The following is a 22,365-nucleotide window of genomic DNA, read 5'->3' on the forward strand; positions in this document are numbered from 1 at the left end:
AAGGAAAAAAAGGATCCCCATTTGCAATGGGGTGATGTGTGAAAAAGGTCACAATAGGACATTATGCCAAAGAATGTCAGAATTCGCCCATGCAAGGAGAGGCCAACCTGAATGAAGTTGCAAACTCAAGAGGACAATGAAGATTACCTCTTCATTTCCGCCTTGTCCAGCAATGTGCCAACCGATAGTAACACCTGGTTAATCGACAATGGTGCATCTAGGCACATCACGGGATATCGAGAGCATCTCTCAGACTTGATGGAGAAAGAGTCCAACCTTCATGTGATAATTGGTGATGATGCTTAGTATTCAGTAAGAGGCTTTGGTAGCATTTCTTTAAATTTAGAATCTAGCATGTCTTTGCATCTTAGTGATATCTTATTTGTACCTGGAATTAAGAGGAATCTAATTTCTATTTCTGCTCTAGAAGATAAAGGTTATCAAATAGCATTTTTTGAAGGTAAAGTACTTGCATGGCCTAAGAAATCTAGCATTAAATCTGCTCGTGTTATTGGGAATAGATATGACAGTTTGTATAAGCTTTTAGCTAACCCCATTCGAGCACTCATTCATGAAGCTCTTGAATCTAGCGAGCTACGAAATAGAAGGATCGGTCATCTTCACTATCAGGCACTTCCTTCACTTGAAAAGATGGTTAAAGGTATGCCTAAACTTAATCAATCTCATGATGATGCTTGCAAAGGTTGTGCATTAGGTAAGAACACTAAAAATCCATTTCATAAACGTGAAAGTAGAGCTAAAGAAAAATTAGCACTTGTTCATTCTGATCTATGTGGACCTATGTTTGTTCCTCCACCTAGCAGATTTCTATACTATGTTACATTTATAGATGATTTTTCTAGAAAGACTTGGATTTACTTTCTAAAATTTAAAGAATCCGATGAAGTGTTAAGTAGGTTTAAAGAATTTAAAGCTCTAGCTGAAAATATGTCTGGCCAAAGAATTAAAGTGTTAAGATCTGACAATGGAGGTGAATACACCTCAAGTAGCTTCAATGACTTTTGTGTAGAAACAGGAATTAAGAGGGAGTTCTGCGTTCCCAACAATCCTCAGCAAAATGGTGTAGCTGAACGAAAGAATAGAACCACTGTTGAAGTTGCTAAATTTATGATTCACGATCAGAACCTGCAGACCTTCTTATGGGTCAAAGCATCCAAGACTGCTGTGTACATTCAAAATAGATGTTCTCACCGTGTCCTAAAGAACATAACTCCCAAGGAAGCCTTCACAGGAGTCAAACCAGATATCAACCACTTAAGGATCTTTGGGAGTCTTGTCTATGTTCATGTGCCAAAGGAAAAGAGGATTAAATTAGAGCCTTCCGGGAAGAAGGGTATCCTTGTTGGGTATAGTGAATCTTCCAAGGCATTTCACATCTACATTCCTGGTCAAAGGTACATTGAGGTAAGTAGGGATGTCACCTTTGAAGAAAATATTGCTTTCAAGAAATCTAAAGATTCTCTTGTTGATAATGATAAAGAAGTTAATGATAATCAAAATATGGATATTGATACTAACCCTGAGATTTAGAGGGAGCCTATTGAGCCTCCTGAACCTATTGAGCATGATGATCCTTTTGAGCCTCTGGTTCCAATTGATGGACCTAGAGATATTGCAATTAGCAAGAAAAGACCACTTTGGGTTAGAAGCACAATTCAAGTTGCAGAAACGTTTGTAGCCCCTAGTGGCACTTTTAGAGAAAGTAAGAGACCTCAGAAGCTCTCTAACTACGTTGCAATGATGTGCAACATCATTGAGTCTGAACCATCCAGCACAGGAGAAGCTATGAACCAACAATCTTGGAAGCTAGCTATGGACGAAGAGTATCAATCCATCATCAAGAATGATGTCTGAGATGTTGTGCCTGGACCTAAAGGTAAGTCTATTGTTTCTTCTAAATGGTTGTTTAAAATTAAACATGTTGCTGATGGTAGTATAGAGAAATATAAAGCTAGGTTTGTAGCTCGTGGTTTTTCTCAAAAGGAAGGCATAGATTATGAAGAAACATTTGCTCCCGTTGCTAGATATACTTCTATTAGAACTATTATAGCTATTGCTGCAGGCAAAGGTTGGAAATTACATCAAATGGATGTAAAGACTGCCTTCCTTTATGGTGTTATTGAGGAAGAAGTCTATATTTAACAACCTGAAGGTTATGAGATTCATAATAGAGAGACTCATGTGTGCAGCTTGAAGAAAGCTCTCTACGGTCTCAAGCAAGCCCCTAGAGCTTGGTATGAAAGAATTGATAAGTACTTAGTCAGTTTAGGATTTTATAAGAATGATGTTGACCCTAACATTTACTTTAAAGTATTTAATGGTGAAATGCTAATTCTGGTTCTATATGTTGATTTATTTCTAATTGGTGAAGATAGTCTCATCATTAGGTGTAAGAAAGAATTAGCTATTGAATTTGAAATGAAGGATCTAGGTCTAATGCATTACTTTCTAGGGTTAGAAGTGTGACAAAGACATAGTGAAATTATTCTAAGTCAAGGTAAATATACTATTGATATATTGAAAAGATTTGGTATGATGGATCGTAAACATATGTCTACTCCTATAGAAACTAACTTGAAGAATTTGAGTATATTTGCAGTTAACTCTTATTTTGCAGATCCTTCAAAGTACAGGCAATTGATTTGATCCTTGATGTATCTAGTCAACACTAGACCAGATATCTGCTATGTGTTGTGACCATTTCACACATCGCCCCATCGCAAATGGGGACCCCCTCTTTTTGCTTGTTTTTCGCTTGTTTTCGCTTTCGTTTTTAGGGTTTTGTTAGTCAGTTAGTTGTCTGGATTTAGGGCCAAGCCTTAGGGTTTTAAATTTTGCCTTTTCAAGCCAAAATCCAGTCATTTTTTTTTTTTTTTTGAGAGCTTTTGAGCTTCTTTTCTAGAATGCAAATTTTGAATGCAATGAATTCGCCAAAATGGTCTAATTTTCAATTGGAATGTTCATGCAGAGCTTAAACTTGTCTAAGTGTTGATCGTCAATATGAATTTTTGTCTGACTGAATATTTTGACCAAATTTTGACTTTTTTGAAGTTTGATCCTGGGCATTGGAATTGATTTGTTTTCGCCTTGTGAAGTGTTAAAATGTGAAAAATCTTGTTATTTTGGCCTGTAGGAGCAAAATCGCTCCTGTCCCTCAGTGAAGGACGGGAGCTACGATTCAAATTTCGTTTTGTCCTTGCAAGATTTTGATAACTTAACAATTTGAGGACGCCCGAAGGAAGATACTTTGCCAAATGAATATAATTTGAGATGCAAAAACGAAGGAGAATGACCTATATTGACCATATCGCTCCTGTCCCTCTCCAAGGGACCAGGGCGAGGTACCTTGTAGCTCTCGTCCCTCTCCCAGGGACCAGAGCGATTTCCTCCATTTTGCAAAATCCAGACAAGGGTCAAGGCAAGTTTACGTTCAAAAACAAGGGAAAACATGAGATGAGCACATTGAATATAAATTGAAGATTTTTGGGACGTCCATACCAGTGTTAAATGCTTAGTTCGCTCCTGTCCCTCAGGAAGGGACCAGAGCGATTTTTGATATAATTGCTTTTCTTGCAAAGTTACAAATAATGTAAAGGCATGGGTGGATAGAGTGAAGAAGGACGAATCCGTTGAATATAAACTTAGAGCATGGCAAAGTGAGATGAAAGCCACAAGGGAAGGATCGCTCCTGTCCCTCTCCAAGGGACCAGGGCGATACAATGGTGATGACCCGTCCCTCCAAAGTTCAAGGTCGTCCCTCCAAGGTTCAAGGCCGATCCAAGTTAGGACGAAGGGTGGCGAAGACATCTCAAGGCATTTCCATCAAGCGCAACGTTGCAAAGGTCATCACATGGAAGGATTTGCACTCTAAAGACCTAGCTCGCTCCTGTCCCTCTCCAAGGGACCAGAGCGATATCTACATAATGGCGTAAATTTCAAAAGGCAAACAAATTTCAAGTTACCAAAAGGGTCGAAAAGACATCATTCCACGCAATGAAGATAATTGCAAGTTGGTACAAACAAGAACAAGCATGTTATGATGAACTTCGCTCCTGTCCCTCAGGAAGGGACTAGAGCGATATTGATATATTAGATTAATCCATGCAAGATTTACGTAAAGACAAAGATACACAAGGTTACATATGCTCCAGGACATCGTTTGAAGATAATTTGCAAGGGTTTTAAACGTCCAAACATTGCTAATCAAGGTAAAAGTCTCCCATCGCTCCTGTCCTTTGGACAAGGACCAAGGCGATACTATTAGAACACTCCCGTTCCTTCAAAGATCAAGGCGAAGCAAGGTTAGGAAGTGCGAAGGACAACGTTTGAAGGACATTGCAAAGGAGATCGAAGTTTAAAATCGCCAAGACCAAGGAGAAATGTGGATCGCTCTTGTCCCTCTCCAAGGGACAAGGGCGATGATCCTTATAACATCGAAGGTACCTTGCAAAAGCGAGTGGAAATAAGCGCAAAGGACATGAGCAATGATATTTCGAAGGTCAAAGATGCAAGGTGAACGCAAAAAACATGGAGATCGCTCCTGTCCCTCTCCAAGGGACCAGGGCGATAATGGTCATGGGACGCACTTGCTCGCACAAGGAAGAAATTCAAGTTCGAAGGACCATTAGATGATCGATTTGGGACGTGGAAATGAAGGAGTTAAACGTCAAAAACGCAAGAATCTAGACCAAAATCATGGATCGCTCCTGTCCCTCTCCAAGGGACCAGAGCGATGAGGTACGTCCTTTTATTTTCATATCTTTGGCGCCAAATTTAAACAATTCGAATTTCATTAAATGCTAAATCAATTTAAAAAATTGAAAATCCATTTTTTATTGGCATTTAATATGGCGTTAACATTTATTAATTATTTTTGCCTTATTTAAAATCGAAATTTGCAATAAAAAACGCAAGGCATCAAATAATTATTTAATTAATTAATAAAAAATCGATTTGAGCGCTCATATATGGAGGTCGGCCTTGTTATGTCATTGCAAATCATTTAAAAAATGGTTTTATTAAGTCGGCCTAAGGGGTAAAGGATGCAAGCGCTATATAAGGGGGGTAAAAGTTATCATTTCTACATCATTATTTTACCTTCCTTCATGCGAGTTGACAAGAGGCGAATATAGTGCGAGTTTCATTTATCCAAGGTGGCGAAGACACTCCAAAGGTGGTGCGAATTGCATTGAAGACCAAGGGTGGCGCGCTTAGACATTCCACAGGTGGTGCGACTTCAAACCAAAGGTGGCGTAGACATTCCCAAGATGGTGTGAGGCGTGCGAGGTGTGTTTAAAGAGGTGCGAATTGCATTGAAGATCAAAGGTGGTGTGAATTCGAAGACCACACCAAGAGCGAATTTGAAGATCACATTCTCTCCAGAGGTGGCGAAATCAAATTTGAGGGGATCATATTGAAGATTATCTTTATACCTCAATTTTGCCTAGGCAAATTTTGTTTTTGCATTCTAGAGTTAGCTCTCTATCGAGGTATGACGATTTAATTATTATTGTTTTATTCATTCATCGTCATATTTCAAATTTTGAATTTTAAATCTCTTAGCTCAGTCGTTGTATTTTAGGAAATGATAACTCTAGAGTCTTATCATAAGGTTTCCTAAAATTTATCTCTCTTATCTACGTTATTTATTGCAAAAATCTATTTCTCATAATGAAATGTTGTGTAGGTATGGCGACCCCAAAGGCGGGAGCATCCACCAGTCGCTCGGCTCTCATGAAAGAAGATCAGAAGACTGAAGAAGTGGAGACCAAGATCGTGTCCAAGTGGAGCAACATTGGAGATACAAACTTGGGGAACTTTAGCACGAAGAAGTTCCGAGAGGTCCCTTACATCGGCAAGCCATCACCTGTCGCCCGGAGAATAATAGAAAGTGGCATCATTAAGGCGGCCGGTTTTCCTCCAGCCATTCAGTGTCACGAGTTGATGATCGAGTGTGCCCGTCATTACAATCCATAGTCCAGGACAATTGTGTCCAATGAGGGAAACATTTTGGCGTACCTTTCAGAGGAAGCCATAAGTGAAGCCTTTCATCTTCCAGAGCACAGGGACATGATATACAAGAGCATTGAAGGAGCCAGATCAGTGTACGATGATGATCCAGATGCTTGCCTAAGCATAATCAACAAGAACTGGCTACTTAAGAGTCGTCCCCGTCTGAGCAAAGTACCGAACACACCACACAGGATTGATTTCCAAGAGGAGTACAGAGATTTGATCACCATGCTCAACAGAGTTACAGGAGCACCTCATGCCTTCTATTTTGAGAAATGGATGTTTTATTTCATCCAGGTGATTGTTCAAGGAAAGGGTACAATACATTGGGCTAGGATAATTAGCCATTGCTTAGACGTACAGTTGAGAAGACTCAGGGCTACTAAGTCCTTCCACATGAGTTCATACGTCATCTATGCCTTAATCAGGAGCGTTGAGTACGCAGGACTACCTCACAGAGGAGTGATTGGAAGAGGACCCGGCGAGGTCAGAGTTTGTGAATCCTATACCTATTTGCATCATCCACCAGGGAAGAACTACAAGTTAATCAATGATACTTTCACGATGAACATCACCAGGACGCTGCAAGGAGGGATTCACAACAGATTATCTCAGGATGCCCAGCAGTTAATCAAGAGGTACGGTGCTTGGTTCATTCAGTTTCCCAAGTTCACTTACATTAGAGTGTATGGATGTCCTTTACCCCCATACATGTTGCCGAGATACCCGACAGACAGAATTGTGTTACTTGAAGTAACAAGGCAGTTGGCAGCATATGTGAAAGCATTCAGACACAGACATCAGAATGGAGTTCAGGTACCTATTATTTTGGGTAATTCAGTTGAGGTATGTCCCAATGTCTCAGCCATGGATGATGCAGAGAGGGAGTTAGCCTTGTATCCTTTTTCATCTTTTGCTTGGAGGAATAGTTTTGACCCTCATGGACATTTAGAGGAGACAGTCGGTAGAAGATTTAGACATGAGTACCAAATTGAAGATTTTATGATGAATCTCCTAGATGATCTTGAAGTGAAACGTAAGATACATTCTAGATTGCCTTTGGATTTTATCAGGAAATGTAAGATTTACAGAGTAGCCGACCAAGCTCAGGACAACGGCAGGCACATCCAATCTTCATATGATAGAGAAAGCAAAACAATAAGTTTGAATTGGAATGAGCCCGAGGCCGTGGATTTAGATGAATTGATGGCACCAGTCTTGTCTTGTACTCGCAGATGGGTAGACGTTCAACATCAGAAGTTGAGAGAACAAGGCATAGCCATGTCTTTTACTTTGGAAGAAAAGCCAGCCGAAGGTGGAGCCAGTGTTAGTGAAGGCAATCCTAATCCTAGGAATTCAGGTGAAGGTAACCTTCGATGTGCCAGTGAGGGCAATCTCCATTCGAGAGGTTCAAAGAGAAAGGAAAGATCAGAAAAGAAAGAGCCTTCCAAGAAAAAGCAAGGTGCTAACAAAGATCAAACACCAGGTACTTCTTCCAGACCAGAGGATAGAGTAGTTCGATTGGAAGAATCCATGGAATCGATGGTACAGAATGATAGGCAGGAGGAAGGACAGGCACAGCATGTTTCATCCGATGGATCCCTCCAAGACTATGATTTAGATAATGATAACGAAGTAACATCTCCTCCCAGACAAGAAGAAATAGTACATAAAGAAATTCAAGTTCAAGAGACAAGATCAAATATCCCAGATTGGTTGAAGGAAAGATTGACTAAGGTGATCGCAATTGAGGACGAGGACAGTGCAATTGATTTAGAGAGCCTTGTTGGACGTTCACATATGACAACAGAAAAGAAGAAGGCTACAAAGATGTCCAAGATGATTCGAGATGAGACTGGATCTAGAAAACTGCAGATAGCTACACCGGCAACAGACAAATATGAGGGTGAAATCCTAGCGGAGGACTATCATATACAGACTATTGAGTTAGGACCATCCACAGCAGAGCGGACTTTAGATGATGCCACCGACACATTTGAGGCATTGAAGGACAAGTTCAGAGAAGAAGTAGAAAAGAATAGAAAGCTTGAGAAAGAGGTCGGTGCATGGAGGACATATTTCAGTCACATCAATGAACCTTTGGGACGTCAGGATCCAGTTAGATCACCATTGCAGGCATTGCCCCTTCAATCAATCAATGAAGCAGAAAGATTCAGGAATATGGTCCAGCGTACATGTAATTGGATGGATAGATCTCACACGGTGGCCATTGAGTTTATTACAAGGATGTCGAAGATCACCCATCAGGCTATCCAAGTTCTTGAGATAATTCACAGATTGATGGCAACAGTAGCTGCATTTGCCCATACCAAGGGCGTTGTCATCCCTGTCTTGAAAGTTATAAGACATACATCCAGAAGAATTTTAGCACAAGAGAAGATCTTGGAAGGTGATTCTCACAGTTTGTTTCAGTGGTCAACCTTACTCCATATAAAGATTGTTCTCTTTGAGGACATCAGTGTTAGATGTGGTCAAGTTGAGGAGGTGATCAATCCGATCTAGGACAGAGTATTTGAGGTACTTCGTACCATTCTTGGCAGAGGGATCGAGGTCGAGACAGATGTGGATTTACAAGAATTTGAGGATAGAATCACGATCATCTTTCGCAAGGACGCAGATGTTACAGATGAGTAGTATGATCAAATGTATGCCACCATGCTCCTGATTGATAGAACGAAGGAACTTGAACCTACTTGGGACACAGCTCTTCTAGATGCATTTGATCAAGTTATCCACTTAGAAGAGAGTATCAAGAATCTTCCCGAGATTCCAATCACAGAAATCGAAGGAATCGTGACAAAATTCATTGCATATGCTAAGAAAGAGAATTGGAAAGGGAATAAGATTCTAGATGAAAGGTTGTTACAGATGACATGACATCTTATTTCTCATTGGTTGATACCTCCTAGATTTTTGTGCCAAATTTAATATTTGGCTATGCATTTAATATTGTTCAGTAAAAAGGAGGTCATTTGTAACAAACCCTAATTAGGGTTTAGGTGTCATGATCTTGTCCGTTGATTTACTTTCAATCTGGACCTTTCATTGTAATTGGGGATGCTATTTATACCCCCATTTTTCATTTTATTTGGAGTCAGTTAATAGAGAATAGAGTTAAGAGTGAAATAGAGAGATTAGAATTGTAAGCAATTTTTATTTTGTAGCAAGATTGAGTCTTGAAGAGAGAAATTCAAGCAATTGTTGTATATGATGACTTGGAAATCAATAAAATATTGAAGTTATGGTGTTTTGTTGCAAATTTCATAAGTTATCTTCATGGTTGTTGGATGTACTTGAATCATGCTCAATCAAAGTAGTTTGTTAATTTGAAAGGCTAAGTGTGAGGTTTGATATTTGGTAGGATTCGCTATCCAAACCACTAGCTTCTTGCTGATTGTAGGAACGCCTTGCGTGGTCGACTGGAAAACATTTTGAGTCCTTAACCTTCAAGCATTTTCGCATCTAGGATATGTACCTTCGTAGTAGTGTCCTTGGTCTTTGATGCATTGAATACCATTATTACCTTAGAAGATCGCACTAATTTCAATTAAGTTGTTATCTTATGGCAAAATTGAAGTTGGTTGAATCTTGCCAAATCTCATTCATGCTAAGTCGTTCATAGGGTTAGGCTAGATTAGACTTCCTTAAACCCTGTCCTTTTTCCATTTTTTGAAAGTTCCTTTTAGTTTAGTGAAATCTTCGAGCCTTTGGAATCCGTAAGATGCCTTGGAGGAACAGCAAATCACATCATACCACTAAAAAAGCTTGTCCACACGTGGAGACCCCACTAAAAGAACCTTGGAGTCCATCTAACTGATCCTTTTTGCAGATCTTCAGCAGTTAGAGACTATTTTCTCAAGAGAGGATAAGATGCCTAATGGTATTTTATTCTGTGTATGATTGTGTACAAAATACACGTCAACACTATGCAATGAGTGCACTTAGCCAATTCATGAACCAGCCAAAGCATGTTCACTTGGTGGCAGCCAAGCACATCTTTAGATACTTGCGAGGAACTATTGGCCATGGACTGAAGTATTCAATCAACACAACAATCAACTTGGAAGGCTATTTTGATTCTGATTGGGCTGGAAGTGTTACTGACAGGAAAAACACTTCAGGAATCTGTTTCAGCTTGGGTTCCATTGTGATCTCTTGGGCCAGTAGGAAACAGTCCTTAGTTGCACTAAGTATTGTAGAAGCTGAATACATTGCCTCATGTGTGGCAACTAGAGAAGCAGTTTGGCTTCGCAAGCTTCTTGCTGGGTTGTTTGGACAACCATGGGAATCCACTGTTATTTATTGTGATAACCAGAGTTGTATTGAAATGTCTAACAATCCAGTGTTTCATGATAGGTCAAAACATGTGGAAACTCATTATCATTATATTCGTGATATGGCACAAAGAGGTGCTATCCAGCTGAAATATATCAGCACTGATGAACAGGTTTCTGATGTTCTCACCAAGCCTCTAGCTCAGGTGAAGTTTGAGTACTTCAGAGAGAAGCTTGGAATGGTGGAGAACTCAGCATCGATTGAGAGGGAGTCTCAATCTTAGTGATGCAATTCAGTTTGCATCTTCCACCCTCTGCGGGCAATGCAATGTGGAGTCACCCTCTGCGGGTAATGCAAGGTGACTGTGTATCCTTCTCTTGGAGAAGACTGAGGTGTAAAACCTCTTCCACCCTCTTCAGGCAATGCAAGGTGGTACCATCCTCTGCTGGCAATGTAAGATGGTCGTCATGAAATGAGTTCATGATATTTATGTGTTTTACTGCAGGTATACTCTACTAAGCTTATACATTCACTCTTGTGGGCAATGCAAGATGAAAGTCATGAATGGGTCATGACATGTGGCAGTTATCCTCCTTAGCTAAGAGGGAGTGTTGAAAAATATTAGCTAAGTTCGGATTATGACAATCATATATGTATGTACCATTTCAATGTACCTATTATTGGGCTAGACATAAATGTGATGTGGGAAAGGCAATTCAATGTGTGATAGGGCTGGGCCCAAAATGTAACGTGCTAAGGCATTGGGCTGAACCCAAATGCCCAACGTGGTAAATATCAGTGACAGTATAACAATAAATTAATAATGTTGCAAGCCGACCTAAGGAGATCTACTGCCAAAAGAAGGATATATATATAACAACTTCAAGATGAAGTCAAACACATTCAATTACTTGCAAATTGCGATCTGCTCTTCCTATCTGCGCTCTTCTATGCTAGCGATCTACTTTTCTATCCTTAGCGAATCTGCTGGTCTGCACTTTGGTGAACCTCAAGGACTTATTAAGCGAAGTTGTCAAGATTCTGCTTCAGCCTGTTGAAGCCATCTTCTGCTGATCCGCTCCCTTGGTCATCTACTGCTGGTTACGGCTGCATCATTGATCATGTTGGCAACTTGCTGTTAGGACAGCAATCAGAGATAAGTCTGTTATATTGTAATTGCCTACCATTGATATAATACATCTTATAGTTTAAGGCTGCGTTTTTCACCTCCATGAGGGAGGTTTTCCCAGGGTATTGGTGTCTTGTGTCTTGTGTTTCATTACTATTACCGTTTATTCACAATCTGATTATGGTTAATTAATTTGTTTAACATCTTAGCACTTAAAATTAACAACTTATTTGGAATTTGGATCTCTTCTTTTGGAGTTTTAGTTGGGAAGATGTTGGCAGTTGTATATTCAGTCGAACATCATTTTTGGTACAAGAATCTAATGTTGGAGATTGAGATATGTGTATAGAGGAAGTAGCTCATGTAGCTCTAACTAGTGGAAATTTACTTGAAGTGATGGAGGACTAACAAAAATGATTTCAGGAGTAGGCTCAACAAACCGAACTCACTGAAGCTGCAAAAGCAATGTTGGCAGACACAGCAGACGAAACAGCACTCAGTCAAGTTGATGCTTGTCAAAACCTCCAAGGCTCCAAGCAATGAGAAGTCATAGCTACACATTATTTGAAACAACAGATTGAAGAAGTCTACAAGCTTTTGGACTGCCGTCCAACATACTTTCACTATACCTTCCATTTCAGTTAGAGCTGATGTGCCTCCAAGGATATCTCCTTTCCCTGTTGTTTAGTCATTTATTTTGTGGGGGATGGTTTAATTAGAAAAATGTTTTGTAATGCTTTTATTTGCCAACTATCTCGATAGTTAACTTGTTGGCTATAGGTTAATTGTTTGTATTTAGTTATAGCAATTCCCAATGGTTTGTTCTAACTGACAACATTGGCCCCTTTATAATTGAATAATCATAGAGAAGGAACACACCCTTATCTTGGCTTGAGCCTCCCCGACCTACATGTATTGAAGCAAACTTTATTGAATAAAACTTTTTTAGTGTTGTATTCTGTTGCACTATCTGGTATGCTTTGTTAGGTTCTATACATTAATCTGATACTGTCTGTAACAAACTAGTGTTGCTCCTACAATCAACAAAACTCCTAATTTTTCCTCACACTTTCTTGCCTTAACGGAATCATATATCCATCTCATAATTTGAAGGTCTACATTTGTGCACTAAAGGAAGGAGCATATTCCTTTTTTAGTTACTCTGCCTCTTAAGTTTGAAAATGGATGAAACCTCCATAGTTATCAATACAGAATCCCATAATACTATGGATTTCTTTTACACAAATGAAACCATTACTGTCACATGGAAAATTGGAAAATTACATTCGAAACTTCCTTGAAAATAACTCAACTGCCACTGTCACATGCAAAACTACCCTGACAATTAAGCTGCTGCCAACCTGTTACTGCAGTCTTGTTGTTGACAAAATTATTCTGTTATAGCTCTTTTTTTTGATAGGATCATCCTTTGATCGAATCTTCAGACTCAAACTCAATGGTGTTCCTTCTCACCAGAAAAAGCACAAAAATTCTACCAACTCCCTACAACTCTATTTTCAATTGAGAGTAGGAATGAAAAAAAATGGAAGCTAAACTGCTCTCTAAGGTCTTGTAATGCCTGAAATTTGAATGACCCTTTTAATGTGGGTGTTCTTAATTTCATTCGGTGCATTTTTTCAAATGACTTATTTATTAGTTTTTTCTGTGTTTGCAGACTCACTGAGTTCCACAGACTGGCGAGTCCTGATGGTCAGACTGTCTGACCATCGGGTTGCCAGGGCTTGCGTGGGGTGATTTCTTACCAGAACTTTTGTCAAGATTTTTACAAGCTTTAACTTGACTGTTATGTAATGAACAGGATTAAACTATAGATGGGATTATTGTGGATGCTTCTACCATCTGTTAGTTTGTGTTTGTATGAATTTCTTTTTGTCTTTTTTTTAATTATTTATCTAGCACTCGGTCTTTTGAGCCTTTATTCATTTGGAGAAATTGTTTTCTTTAATGATTAGGATCACGTATTAAGATTCTCCTTCATGATTTTCTTACATGGTAGCAACTAGCAAGTGACTTCTTTTGAAAAGTGTTGTTTAGATAGTCTTCAGCTGAAATACAGATTGGATAAAAAACATTAATCATGCATATTTTTTGCAATTTTTTTATTTTGTACTGTTCCTGAGGAATGTGTTATTCTATTAGTTGTATAGAACTGGAGCAAATCTATTGTTAAGTTATAAAATTTTTCCTAGATCTAGATAAATTTCTCTGGGAGGATCTTATGTTTTAGTTCCATCGCATGTAGTAGTAAAAGTCTTTTTGGGAGGTAGTGATTGGCATGGACCAGAAAATAGATATACAAGCTCTTGTTGCTCATCACCATATGTCTCAAGCTGGCAACAATGACATCAGAAGCCAGCATCTGGTAAGTCATATTTCTATGGTTTGCCAGGGTTCAAATGTAGCGAGTCTAAGCAAAACTTAAGTTATGGCTGATTAATCACGTTGTTCAAAAGGATTTACATCCCTTGCTCTTGATGTTTATTTTGTTATTTGAAATGTGCATTGCTTTTCTATTGTAGGTGCTGTTTTACAAATTAATCTAAAATATGCTCACTTATGTTGTTTGAAGTTTGAACAATTACTTGATTATAGGAACTCATCATATGCTTGATATGCTCTCTTTAACTGGTACTGTGCTTGTTATGCTTTATTTAAGTTGTACTGTGTGAGCCAACTTAATGATTTCAATCAGAAGACAAATGTCAAATAAATCTTGTAACTGTGTTTTATGAGGTTCAGCTTCTTGTAATACGAGGATGTGCTAAGTTCTATTAAAGGTGATAATATTTTGTTTTTTCTTTTTTAATTTATATAAGGTTTCTACATCTACCCTACGTCGGAAGAGTGCAGATATTCGTCTTGTCGGACGACACTCAGAGGTCTATGAACCATGCGACGATTCATTTGCACTTGTTGATGCCCTACTTGCAGATCGGGTTCACCTTGAGGAAGCTCAGCCAAGCTTGTGTCTAGAACTTGGGTGTGGGAGTGGATATGTAATTACATCCTTGGCACTTATGCTTGGGCAGGAAACTGGGATTCAATATCTTGCTACAGACATTAGTTCGGCTGCAACTGAGGTGACACACAAGACATTAGCAGCTCATGGTGTACATGCAGATGTAATTTTGGCTGATCTTGCATCAGGTCTGGACAAGCGTTTAGCTGGAATTGTCGATGTACTTGTTGTCAATCCCCCTTATGTACCCACTTCAGAGGAGGAGGTTGGTGGTGACGGAGTCACTGCTGCATGGGCTGGTGGTGAGAATGGTCGGACTGTCATAGACAGGATACTGGCACTTGCAGACATCCTCTTATCAAGCAAAGGTTGGTTTTATCTTGTCACGTTAACTGCCAATAACCCTTCCGAAATTTGTTTAATTATGAAACAAAAGGGGTTTGCATCTCGAATTATAGTTCAGAGGTCTACAGAGGAAGAAAGCCTTCATGTGCTTAAGTTCTGGCGTGACCCTTCTGAAATTACAACTGACATTGGAACAAGCCCACCTCAATCTTTGACTCGTCGTCTTTCTCGCCTGGCATTTTGGAAGAATAGCTGAAGTTATAATTTTTATTAACAGTATATTGAGAAAGTTGGTTTACAAGAATCTCCTGCAATCTGGGCTGGTTTTGTAATCCGACTTCTCTTTACTGTACAGTGTGTAATATAGCATCAAAAAACAAGATCATCTTTAAGGAATATTCATTTGCAGTTGGTTAAGTTGTCAAAAGTTAGCATGTATCTAATCGAACAAAACTGTATTTTTTGTTTCCAAACACATCATGACAAATTATTGACTCAGCTTATTATACTATATTGAGATAGAGAACTTTTCAATATATACCTTTCTAGATATTTACACTTGCGGTTTATGTATTTTATTTTGAAATTTGTTATCAACCTGATCTATACTAAGTTGTTTTCACTTGTTAAGCAAAATTTCTGGTTAGTGGTATATACAATGCAAGAAAAGAACACCCGACTTCAGTAAATTTTCAACATTTGACTTATATTCTACATACGATTATATATATGCTTACATTCTTGAAGCATTAATGAACATTATTCTTACAATTCAAAAATGCTTAGTTATGATGGTTAAAAATAGCACTTATCTATGTTATTGAGATGTCATCAATATTCTTTTTGTTGGTTCCAAACTTACGAGGCCTGGAGTCCACAAGTAGATAGTAGATCCAGTTCGTCCTGAGAAATAAAAACCCGCTGCTGCTTAGTTTCACTTTCTTTACTTATAACTGTATTTGATACTCATGCTATATGCATATTTGCCTCATACTTTGTTAACAACCTTCTTCAATTGTTTTTATTACAAAGATTAACGGATAAGAAATACATTCAACCAGCTATGCCATTTTCAACTATATATGTGAATCAAGAGCTAAAAGTAGATTAAATATATATAATTTAGTTTTGCAACACTGCTCTAGACCTAAGTTGTATTGTAAGTTTTTGGATTGGAGTTATTTTTTCTTGTTTTTCCCGGCATCATCTATTACAAAATAAAAAGAATTCTAGACTATTATAATATCATTCACTTCTCCAACATTTCTCTGTTAAAGGGTTTCTGACAGAACCACGTCAAGCCATTTCTCATAGGTTTCACCTGAGATGTTTCTTAGTGCTGGAAAATGGGTATTCGTTGACAGTATTCAAACAAGAGAGGGTGCTGTTCTAGGTTTGATGAGAAATTTATTGATCTTGAGAAAATGAATAAGAATTCTGCACAGATATAGCTGCTTTTATGGAAAGTGGAGAATAACTGCTGGGATAATTTTCAACACTTTTTATGTATACATGTTTTTTAATGATTAAATAGAGGGATTTATTAGGACCCTCGCCCATAGTTGAATAGTAACAATTACAAAAATGGTCTATTGGTCAGGAAATGAGAAGCAAACAAAACAATCCAAAACATAACATGGACTCCAACAAAAGCACCTTCCACCCAAAGACTGTAGACATGGACCTCAACCATCAACAGGCTGCCCAAAGGGTGCATTCAACCCTACCACTTTGTGAATTGCCACCTCCTCTTGCTTACACACACTGACTGAAACTAGCACTATCAACACCAGCGGGCATGTCTAGCACATGAAACTTCGCTCCATGGAAAAACACTCTCGATTTTCCAGGGCCAAAGGATGACAAAATAAAAGCACTAGATACCTGCAAATGCTCATGAAAACGAGCCATCATTATATTGTCCACAACTTTACCCATATCAGAACAGTTTAACTCCTTCAATTCCTTTTAGATTGTAAGTGTTTCCTTTTTGGCCAGACCAACATCTGCCATGATTACCACCAAAGAGGGACCATCCTCTTCGACAACCTCCTTGTTTGACTTCCCAATCATCAACACAATATCAGAGAATGGTCTGACAAAATAAACCTAAATGATCACACTTACAATCTCAACCGATGACATTGCTAATGCTAATTTCTATTCAAATTCCAAAATGAAGTCACTGCTTTAACAAACCCAAGCAAGCACAATGTGTCCTTGCACCAGAAGATAACTTCCAAACATCTATCCAAAACTCTCCCACACAAGTAGGGATCACGGGGCCACAAAGAGATGCCATGTTTAGCCATTGCCACACTAGAAGAAAGCCACTTAAACCGAACACAATGCACCTGTCAACAGTTTGAATTTATTACTCTTGAACCTGCCATAGGATAGCCCGTCAGAATTCTTTCTGGGATCTTAGTTCCCTCTTTCACTCTGACGCTGCAGTATTGGCAGTGAAGTAAATACAGGTAGGTAGTTTGAATGCAGAAGTCAGCGGGAGATTTTGTGTGGCAGAGACAGCAAAAGACAAAAAGAATGTATGTGAAGTAGTTAGTATTGTGTGCAGAGAGGCATGTTACTGTAGCAGCAGATAGCTCCCGAGGAAGAAAATAACAGTTTGGAATTCAAGAAAAAGTAGTTACAGCAGCTTCAGCAGCTCCAGACAGTTGCAGAAAGCCAGTTGTATGCAGCAGTTCCAGATAGCTGTAAAAAAACATTTTGTAATCTGAAATTGAAAGTTTTTGTAAATGTTATTTTAAGAGTTAAATGGAAAAATATTTCCTGTGTTTTACTAAGTATTATTCTTTAGTTGTCTACGTAGTGTTTGTTTGTTTGTTTTATTTTAGCTGCGGTCTCTGTTGTGTTATCTTTTGGGTTTTATCCCATCAAACGGGTATCAGAGTAGCAATCTCTGTAGGTAGTTTGGATTTTATTCTAACGTCATCCCCAAATTTACAATAGAAATTGAAGGAAATGATTTGAGAAGAGAAGCTTGACAACTACCCACGAATAAAAGCCCCATTCACATACTCCGAAAGTAAATTTGTAGGCTTTGTACTTAGTAAAGCATTGACTCCAGTCTTATCACCACCTAGCACACCAATCACATGATCCACCCTCAATGTTAAGTATGAAGGAACAAGGGACACCACCAAATGCCTCCATGTACCTGTCTGATTGAACTATAATCTAATAAGCTATGGTGGCTTAAAAGCCCCTTGTTCCCGAAGTCTGGATCAAGATTCAGGAAGTATGCTATATAATATAGTTAATGGCCCTTAATGCGCTCTCATATTAGCTAAAATATCTGTTACCGAAGTCACTTCTTTCTAACAATGCAAACTCAACATAATATCAAAGGAAGAACTTAGAACTTGCACGTCTTCTAGAAAATTCCAAAGTTTCTAATTCAAGCAATTGTCTTTCTAGATGCCATTGATGACATTGACTCGCCAGCCATAATTTGTTTGTACCCAATAGAAGGGGCCAAAGACAACACCATAAAAACCACCTCCCATTTTACATTGTTATGACTTTGACAACCTCTGCGAACAAAGCAATTTTGCTACATCCGAGCACCATGCTTGCCCCAAGAGGACTTGGATTGTTGCTAGAGGCTCCATCAGAGTAAAAGCTTATGGAATTCTTTGAGGATCTTAGAAAAAACATTTTTTTTCATAGTATTTGTTTTATAATCGATTAACAGGGTTCAACACTTTTTATAATTATTGTCTAGAAAAACCTAATTTGGTCTTGCTAATATTGGTTTGTAAACTTGAATCTGCATTTTAATTTGACTTCCCTTGATAATGGTGCTGCATTATGTTTCACCATAGAAAAAAATGTTGATCACTGAATTTATAATAATCCAACGAATCTGTTTTGATGGTTGAAATACAATTTATTTTATAAAGCTTTTTGATGAACACGTAATTTTGACGAGTTTCATTAGTTGTAAGCAGTTTGTTTCAATTGTATCACTAGGAACCCTATATTGCTTCTATTAATGATTTTTAAATGTGAGTGCACATTTAAGATTCACATTTACTGAATAAAATAAGCCCTAGAAAGGTTTATATTCTGTAATCACTATTACTATATGATTGTTGTGGTTATTGCTCAGATTATAGTTGTAACCTTCAGCTATGTAATGTTCTGTGTGGTTTTTGATCATCTACGACTGGTTGTATTCTTACTGTCTTATAAAAGTTTATTTCTTTGGTGTCTAATTGTGATGTTTTGGCAACTGTTTACTGTCATTTTCTCGGCAGTTCTTTGACCGCCTTTTTTCTTTGTAACTTTTTTATGCATTGATTCAATAAAAAAAGCTTTTGAATGCATTTGTGCAATGTTCCAAAAATTCTCATTGGTTTTAAGCAGTTTGTTTCGTGAGCTGCCAATTTGCTATGTTTTACATGTTGGTATTGGTAGGCCATATAGCAGGTAGCCGAATGCCATATGATTTCAATAAGATTAACTTTATTGATTTTTTGTGAACTGTGGTTTTGAATTGGACATAACTGTTGGTTTTACAAAGCTCATTCTATAAATAGAAGCAACTTTCAGTAATGGAATTTGTTGGATTGTGGTCTTGAATATAGCATAAATGTTGGTTTTATAATATGCTCACTCGACAAATAGAAGCAATTTGGGAGTACATAAAATTTGTTGATCAAAATATGCCCTAATGAAACTTAGAACAGTAGTAGATAGAACATAGATTAGGAGAGAATATGATGCAGGAGCATCCAGGTGGACTTGTAATCGACATCACCCAAAAACATTGAGGTTTGGTTTTCAGTTTTGTTTTGGTTTGGTGGTCTCTGGCATTCTCTCTTTCAGCTTTGCAAGAGTTACGATCTCACCATAGCTCTATGACATCAGTGCCCAAAACTCTTAAATTTCTACGACTCCTTCACTAAATGTTGTTGCAATCACATGGTAGATATGTATGCAAAATGTGGAAACATTGACCAGGCTTATGAACCGTTTGAAATAATGCATGTTCGATATAGTGCACTTTAACCACAGATAAGAACAGAAATATCTGCAATATTAAAATGCTTTGGAAGCTTTAAGCAAATGCAAGTGGCTGGTTTAATGCCAGTCTTTACAACCTTTGCCATCATTGTCTCATACTGTGTGGGAGTTTTGGAACAGAGTACAAATATCCATCGAAGCATAATGGAAAACAACTGTGGTAAATATAAGACAAGCCTACCAAAGGCACGTGAATTATTTTGATTGCAAGTTATGTTCAAAATGTATTTGTTGGAAAGACTTTACAAACTTCAGAACAAATGCAAGTGTTAGAACATAAAACATTCCTAAGGTTGCGATTGGGGAAATGAACAAAGACTGCAAGTCTTTGTTTTAAACATTGCCAGGTATCAATAGGAAATCATTCAACTCCCAGTGGTGAATGAAAGGGAGAAAGACATCGAGGAAGTGAAGTTAATATGTTGTTGCGGTGTCAATAGGAGTAGAGTCTTTTGTTTGCAAAACCGATCAATGGAAAGCCATTCAACTTCCATTTTCCAAGCATGAAGTGGTGAATAGAAAGGGGTAGATCGCTAAGGTCAATGGAAGGTAGAGATTACCCATAGAGCGGTAAGAAGCTAACAAGTCATGCACGATGGAAGGAAAAGACAAATATGAAGTGATGAAGGGCATCTTATAAAATGCTTTAAAAAGGAAGAAAATCGTGGGTGGTTTCGGCCAAGAAAGTTTGGGAGAAACGACCAAGGGGAGAATACCCCTGCTTAAGGAAGGGGAGAATTGGACAGCTTGCGTGAGACGAAAGGCTACGTAGGCATAGATTGAATGGATGCAATGTAGAAGAAAGAACTCGAAGACTAGGAAAAGTGTGCAGGAATACAAAAATGTAGATGGGCGTTGGAGAAGCTTGTGAGGAGATAAGATAGAGACATCGTTAGTTGTAATTAGAGATGCCGAGGAAGAGTTGAGACAAAGGAATGGGAGACATATAGGCACTACAGAGATAAGAGACTTGGTGCGTGGATAATGGCAAGGATTCACCCTTAGTTTGTAAGAGGACAGAGGTGGCTAGAAGAAATAACCTGTAAGGAACACAAGACTGTATTGGTCATGTTACGTAGGAATGGAAGTCTGAATTGCATATGTGAATGAATGGCAAGGAGTAACAATTTGTTTGTGAGTTTGAGAGAGATCAATGATGACCCGTTTGTAAATAATATGCTTTGTAGATTGGATCAAATTTGATGTATGAATAAAATAAATCTGTTTTCGTTTATGTTGGAATCTATATTGTTGGTGAGTCTTTGAGTTCGCGGCAGGAGGGAGTCTCTCTTTCATCATAATATAATAATATAATGCAACATATGCATGGGTAAACCGAAAGGGTTAAAGTTAAATATGTTACTTCAAAATTAAAGCTTTCAATGCAATGAGAATCCCCAATAGAGATGTAGCGCCTATGTTAATACTTCAACAATATGTCATTCCTTAACATTCAACAATATGTCATTCCTTATCATCAAAGTATAAATTAGAAGTGGCGCCTATGTTAATATTTCAACAATATGTCATTCCTTATAATCAAAGTATAAATTACAAAACTACTTACAATAGATAATTCAAGATGTTCTTTCAAGTCTATTTTGTAACTCCTTTGTTACATGTTCTCCTACATTTGTCATAACATTTAGACAAGTGTGAATAATATTTTTTTGTATAGACTCTAGATGTGAGGCACCCTAATTGAGGAGGGCTCAAAATTTCAACATATGAAATATTAATTAATATTATTTGTTCCTAAGATTTTGTAAATTAGTACATACCTAATTTTAATAATATACAATTTGTTTTGTGATAACTACCAAGTTATTAATTTTTACTATTTAATATTAGAAGCTCATAACAAGCAATCGAATCCATAATGATAGAGAAAATATCCTTTGAATGTCTTTTTATCTATAAGCTCCTAGGTACCTTAAGTTTAAAATTGAGCATGGTTATAAGTTTGAAGACACATTCTTATTGATTGATTTCTTTGAAGCATAGTTCTCAATATCATGAAACATTTTTTTACCATTGAAGAGAAATGATACTGATAATTAAAATAATTACATGCAATACATGATTATTCAGCTTGAGAAACCTTTTGGGGGGGAAAAATGTTCATGAAAACAACACATTGTTTTATTTTAACCATTCACAATGTGATAAAACATTTCTCCCTTGTGGTTAAACCAAATCCATATGTTTATTTAGAGGCACACTATTATAATCACAATTTGTGATTAGATAATAAAATTGTATTTGACTAGTTAGAGAACTCTTTCAAAACCTATCATAAGGAGATTAGCGTCCACTGATATTAGATGTTAAAATGCTTGTGTATATGTCAAAGAAGGGCTTGGTATGGTCTAGAGCATCTTAAGGATGGCAAAAGGTAGGTGTGCAAGTTGTAGAAATAAGTAAATTTTCTAGTTTTCACAAGTGGTGGTTTTATCTAACCATGAAGGCTATGAAAGAAACAAAAATGTCTCTATCACATGTTTTTGAAATTGCCTCTTGACACAAGCAACAA

At 37.8% G+C, this 22,365-nt stretch overlaps 1 protein-coding gene across 7 annotated transcripts in view; it reads left to right on the top strand.

The window, feature by feature from the left end:
- Positions 1 to 15,345, top strand: part of LOC131055884 (uncharacterized) — a 54,111-nt gene extending 38,766 nt beyond the window's left edge. For 4 of the 7 annotated variants that reach the window (XM_057990240.2, XM_057990225.2, XM_057990233.2 and 1 more), the window contains exon 3: positions 14,296 to 15,345. In XM_057990240.2, the coding sequence (XP_057846223.2) occupies positions 14,296 to 15,039 (744 nt within the window). In that variant the 3' untranslated portion in view covers positions 15,040 to 15,345. Of the gene's footprint in view, positions 1 to 13,721; positions 13,842 to 14,295 lie in introns of all 7 variants that reach the window. The other 3 variants (XM_057990206.2, XM_057990210.2, XM_057990216.2) reach the window with 2 other exon arrangements.
- The last annotated feature ends 7,020 nt before the right edge of the window (positions 15,346 to 22,365 follow it).

Source organism: Cryptomeria japonica, chromosome 8 (genome assembly GCF_030272615.1).
Source record: "Cryptomeria japonica chromosome 8, Sugi_1.0, whole genome shotgun sequence".
Taxonomy (NCBI): domain Eukaryota; kingdom Viridiplantae; phylum Streptophyta; class Pinopsida; order Cupressales; family Cupressaceae; genus Cryptomeria; species Cryptomeria japonica.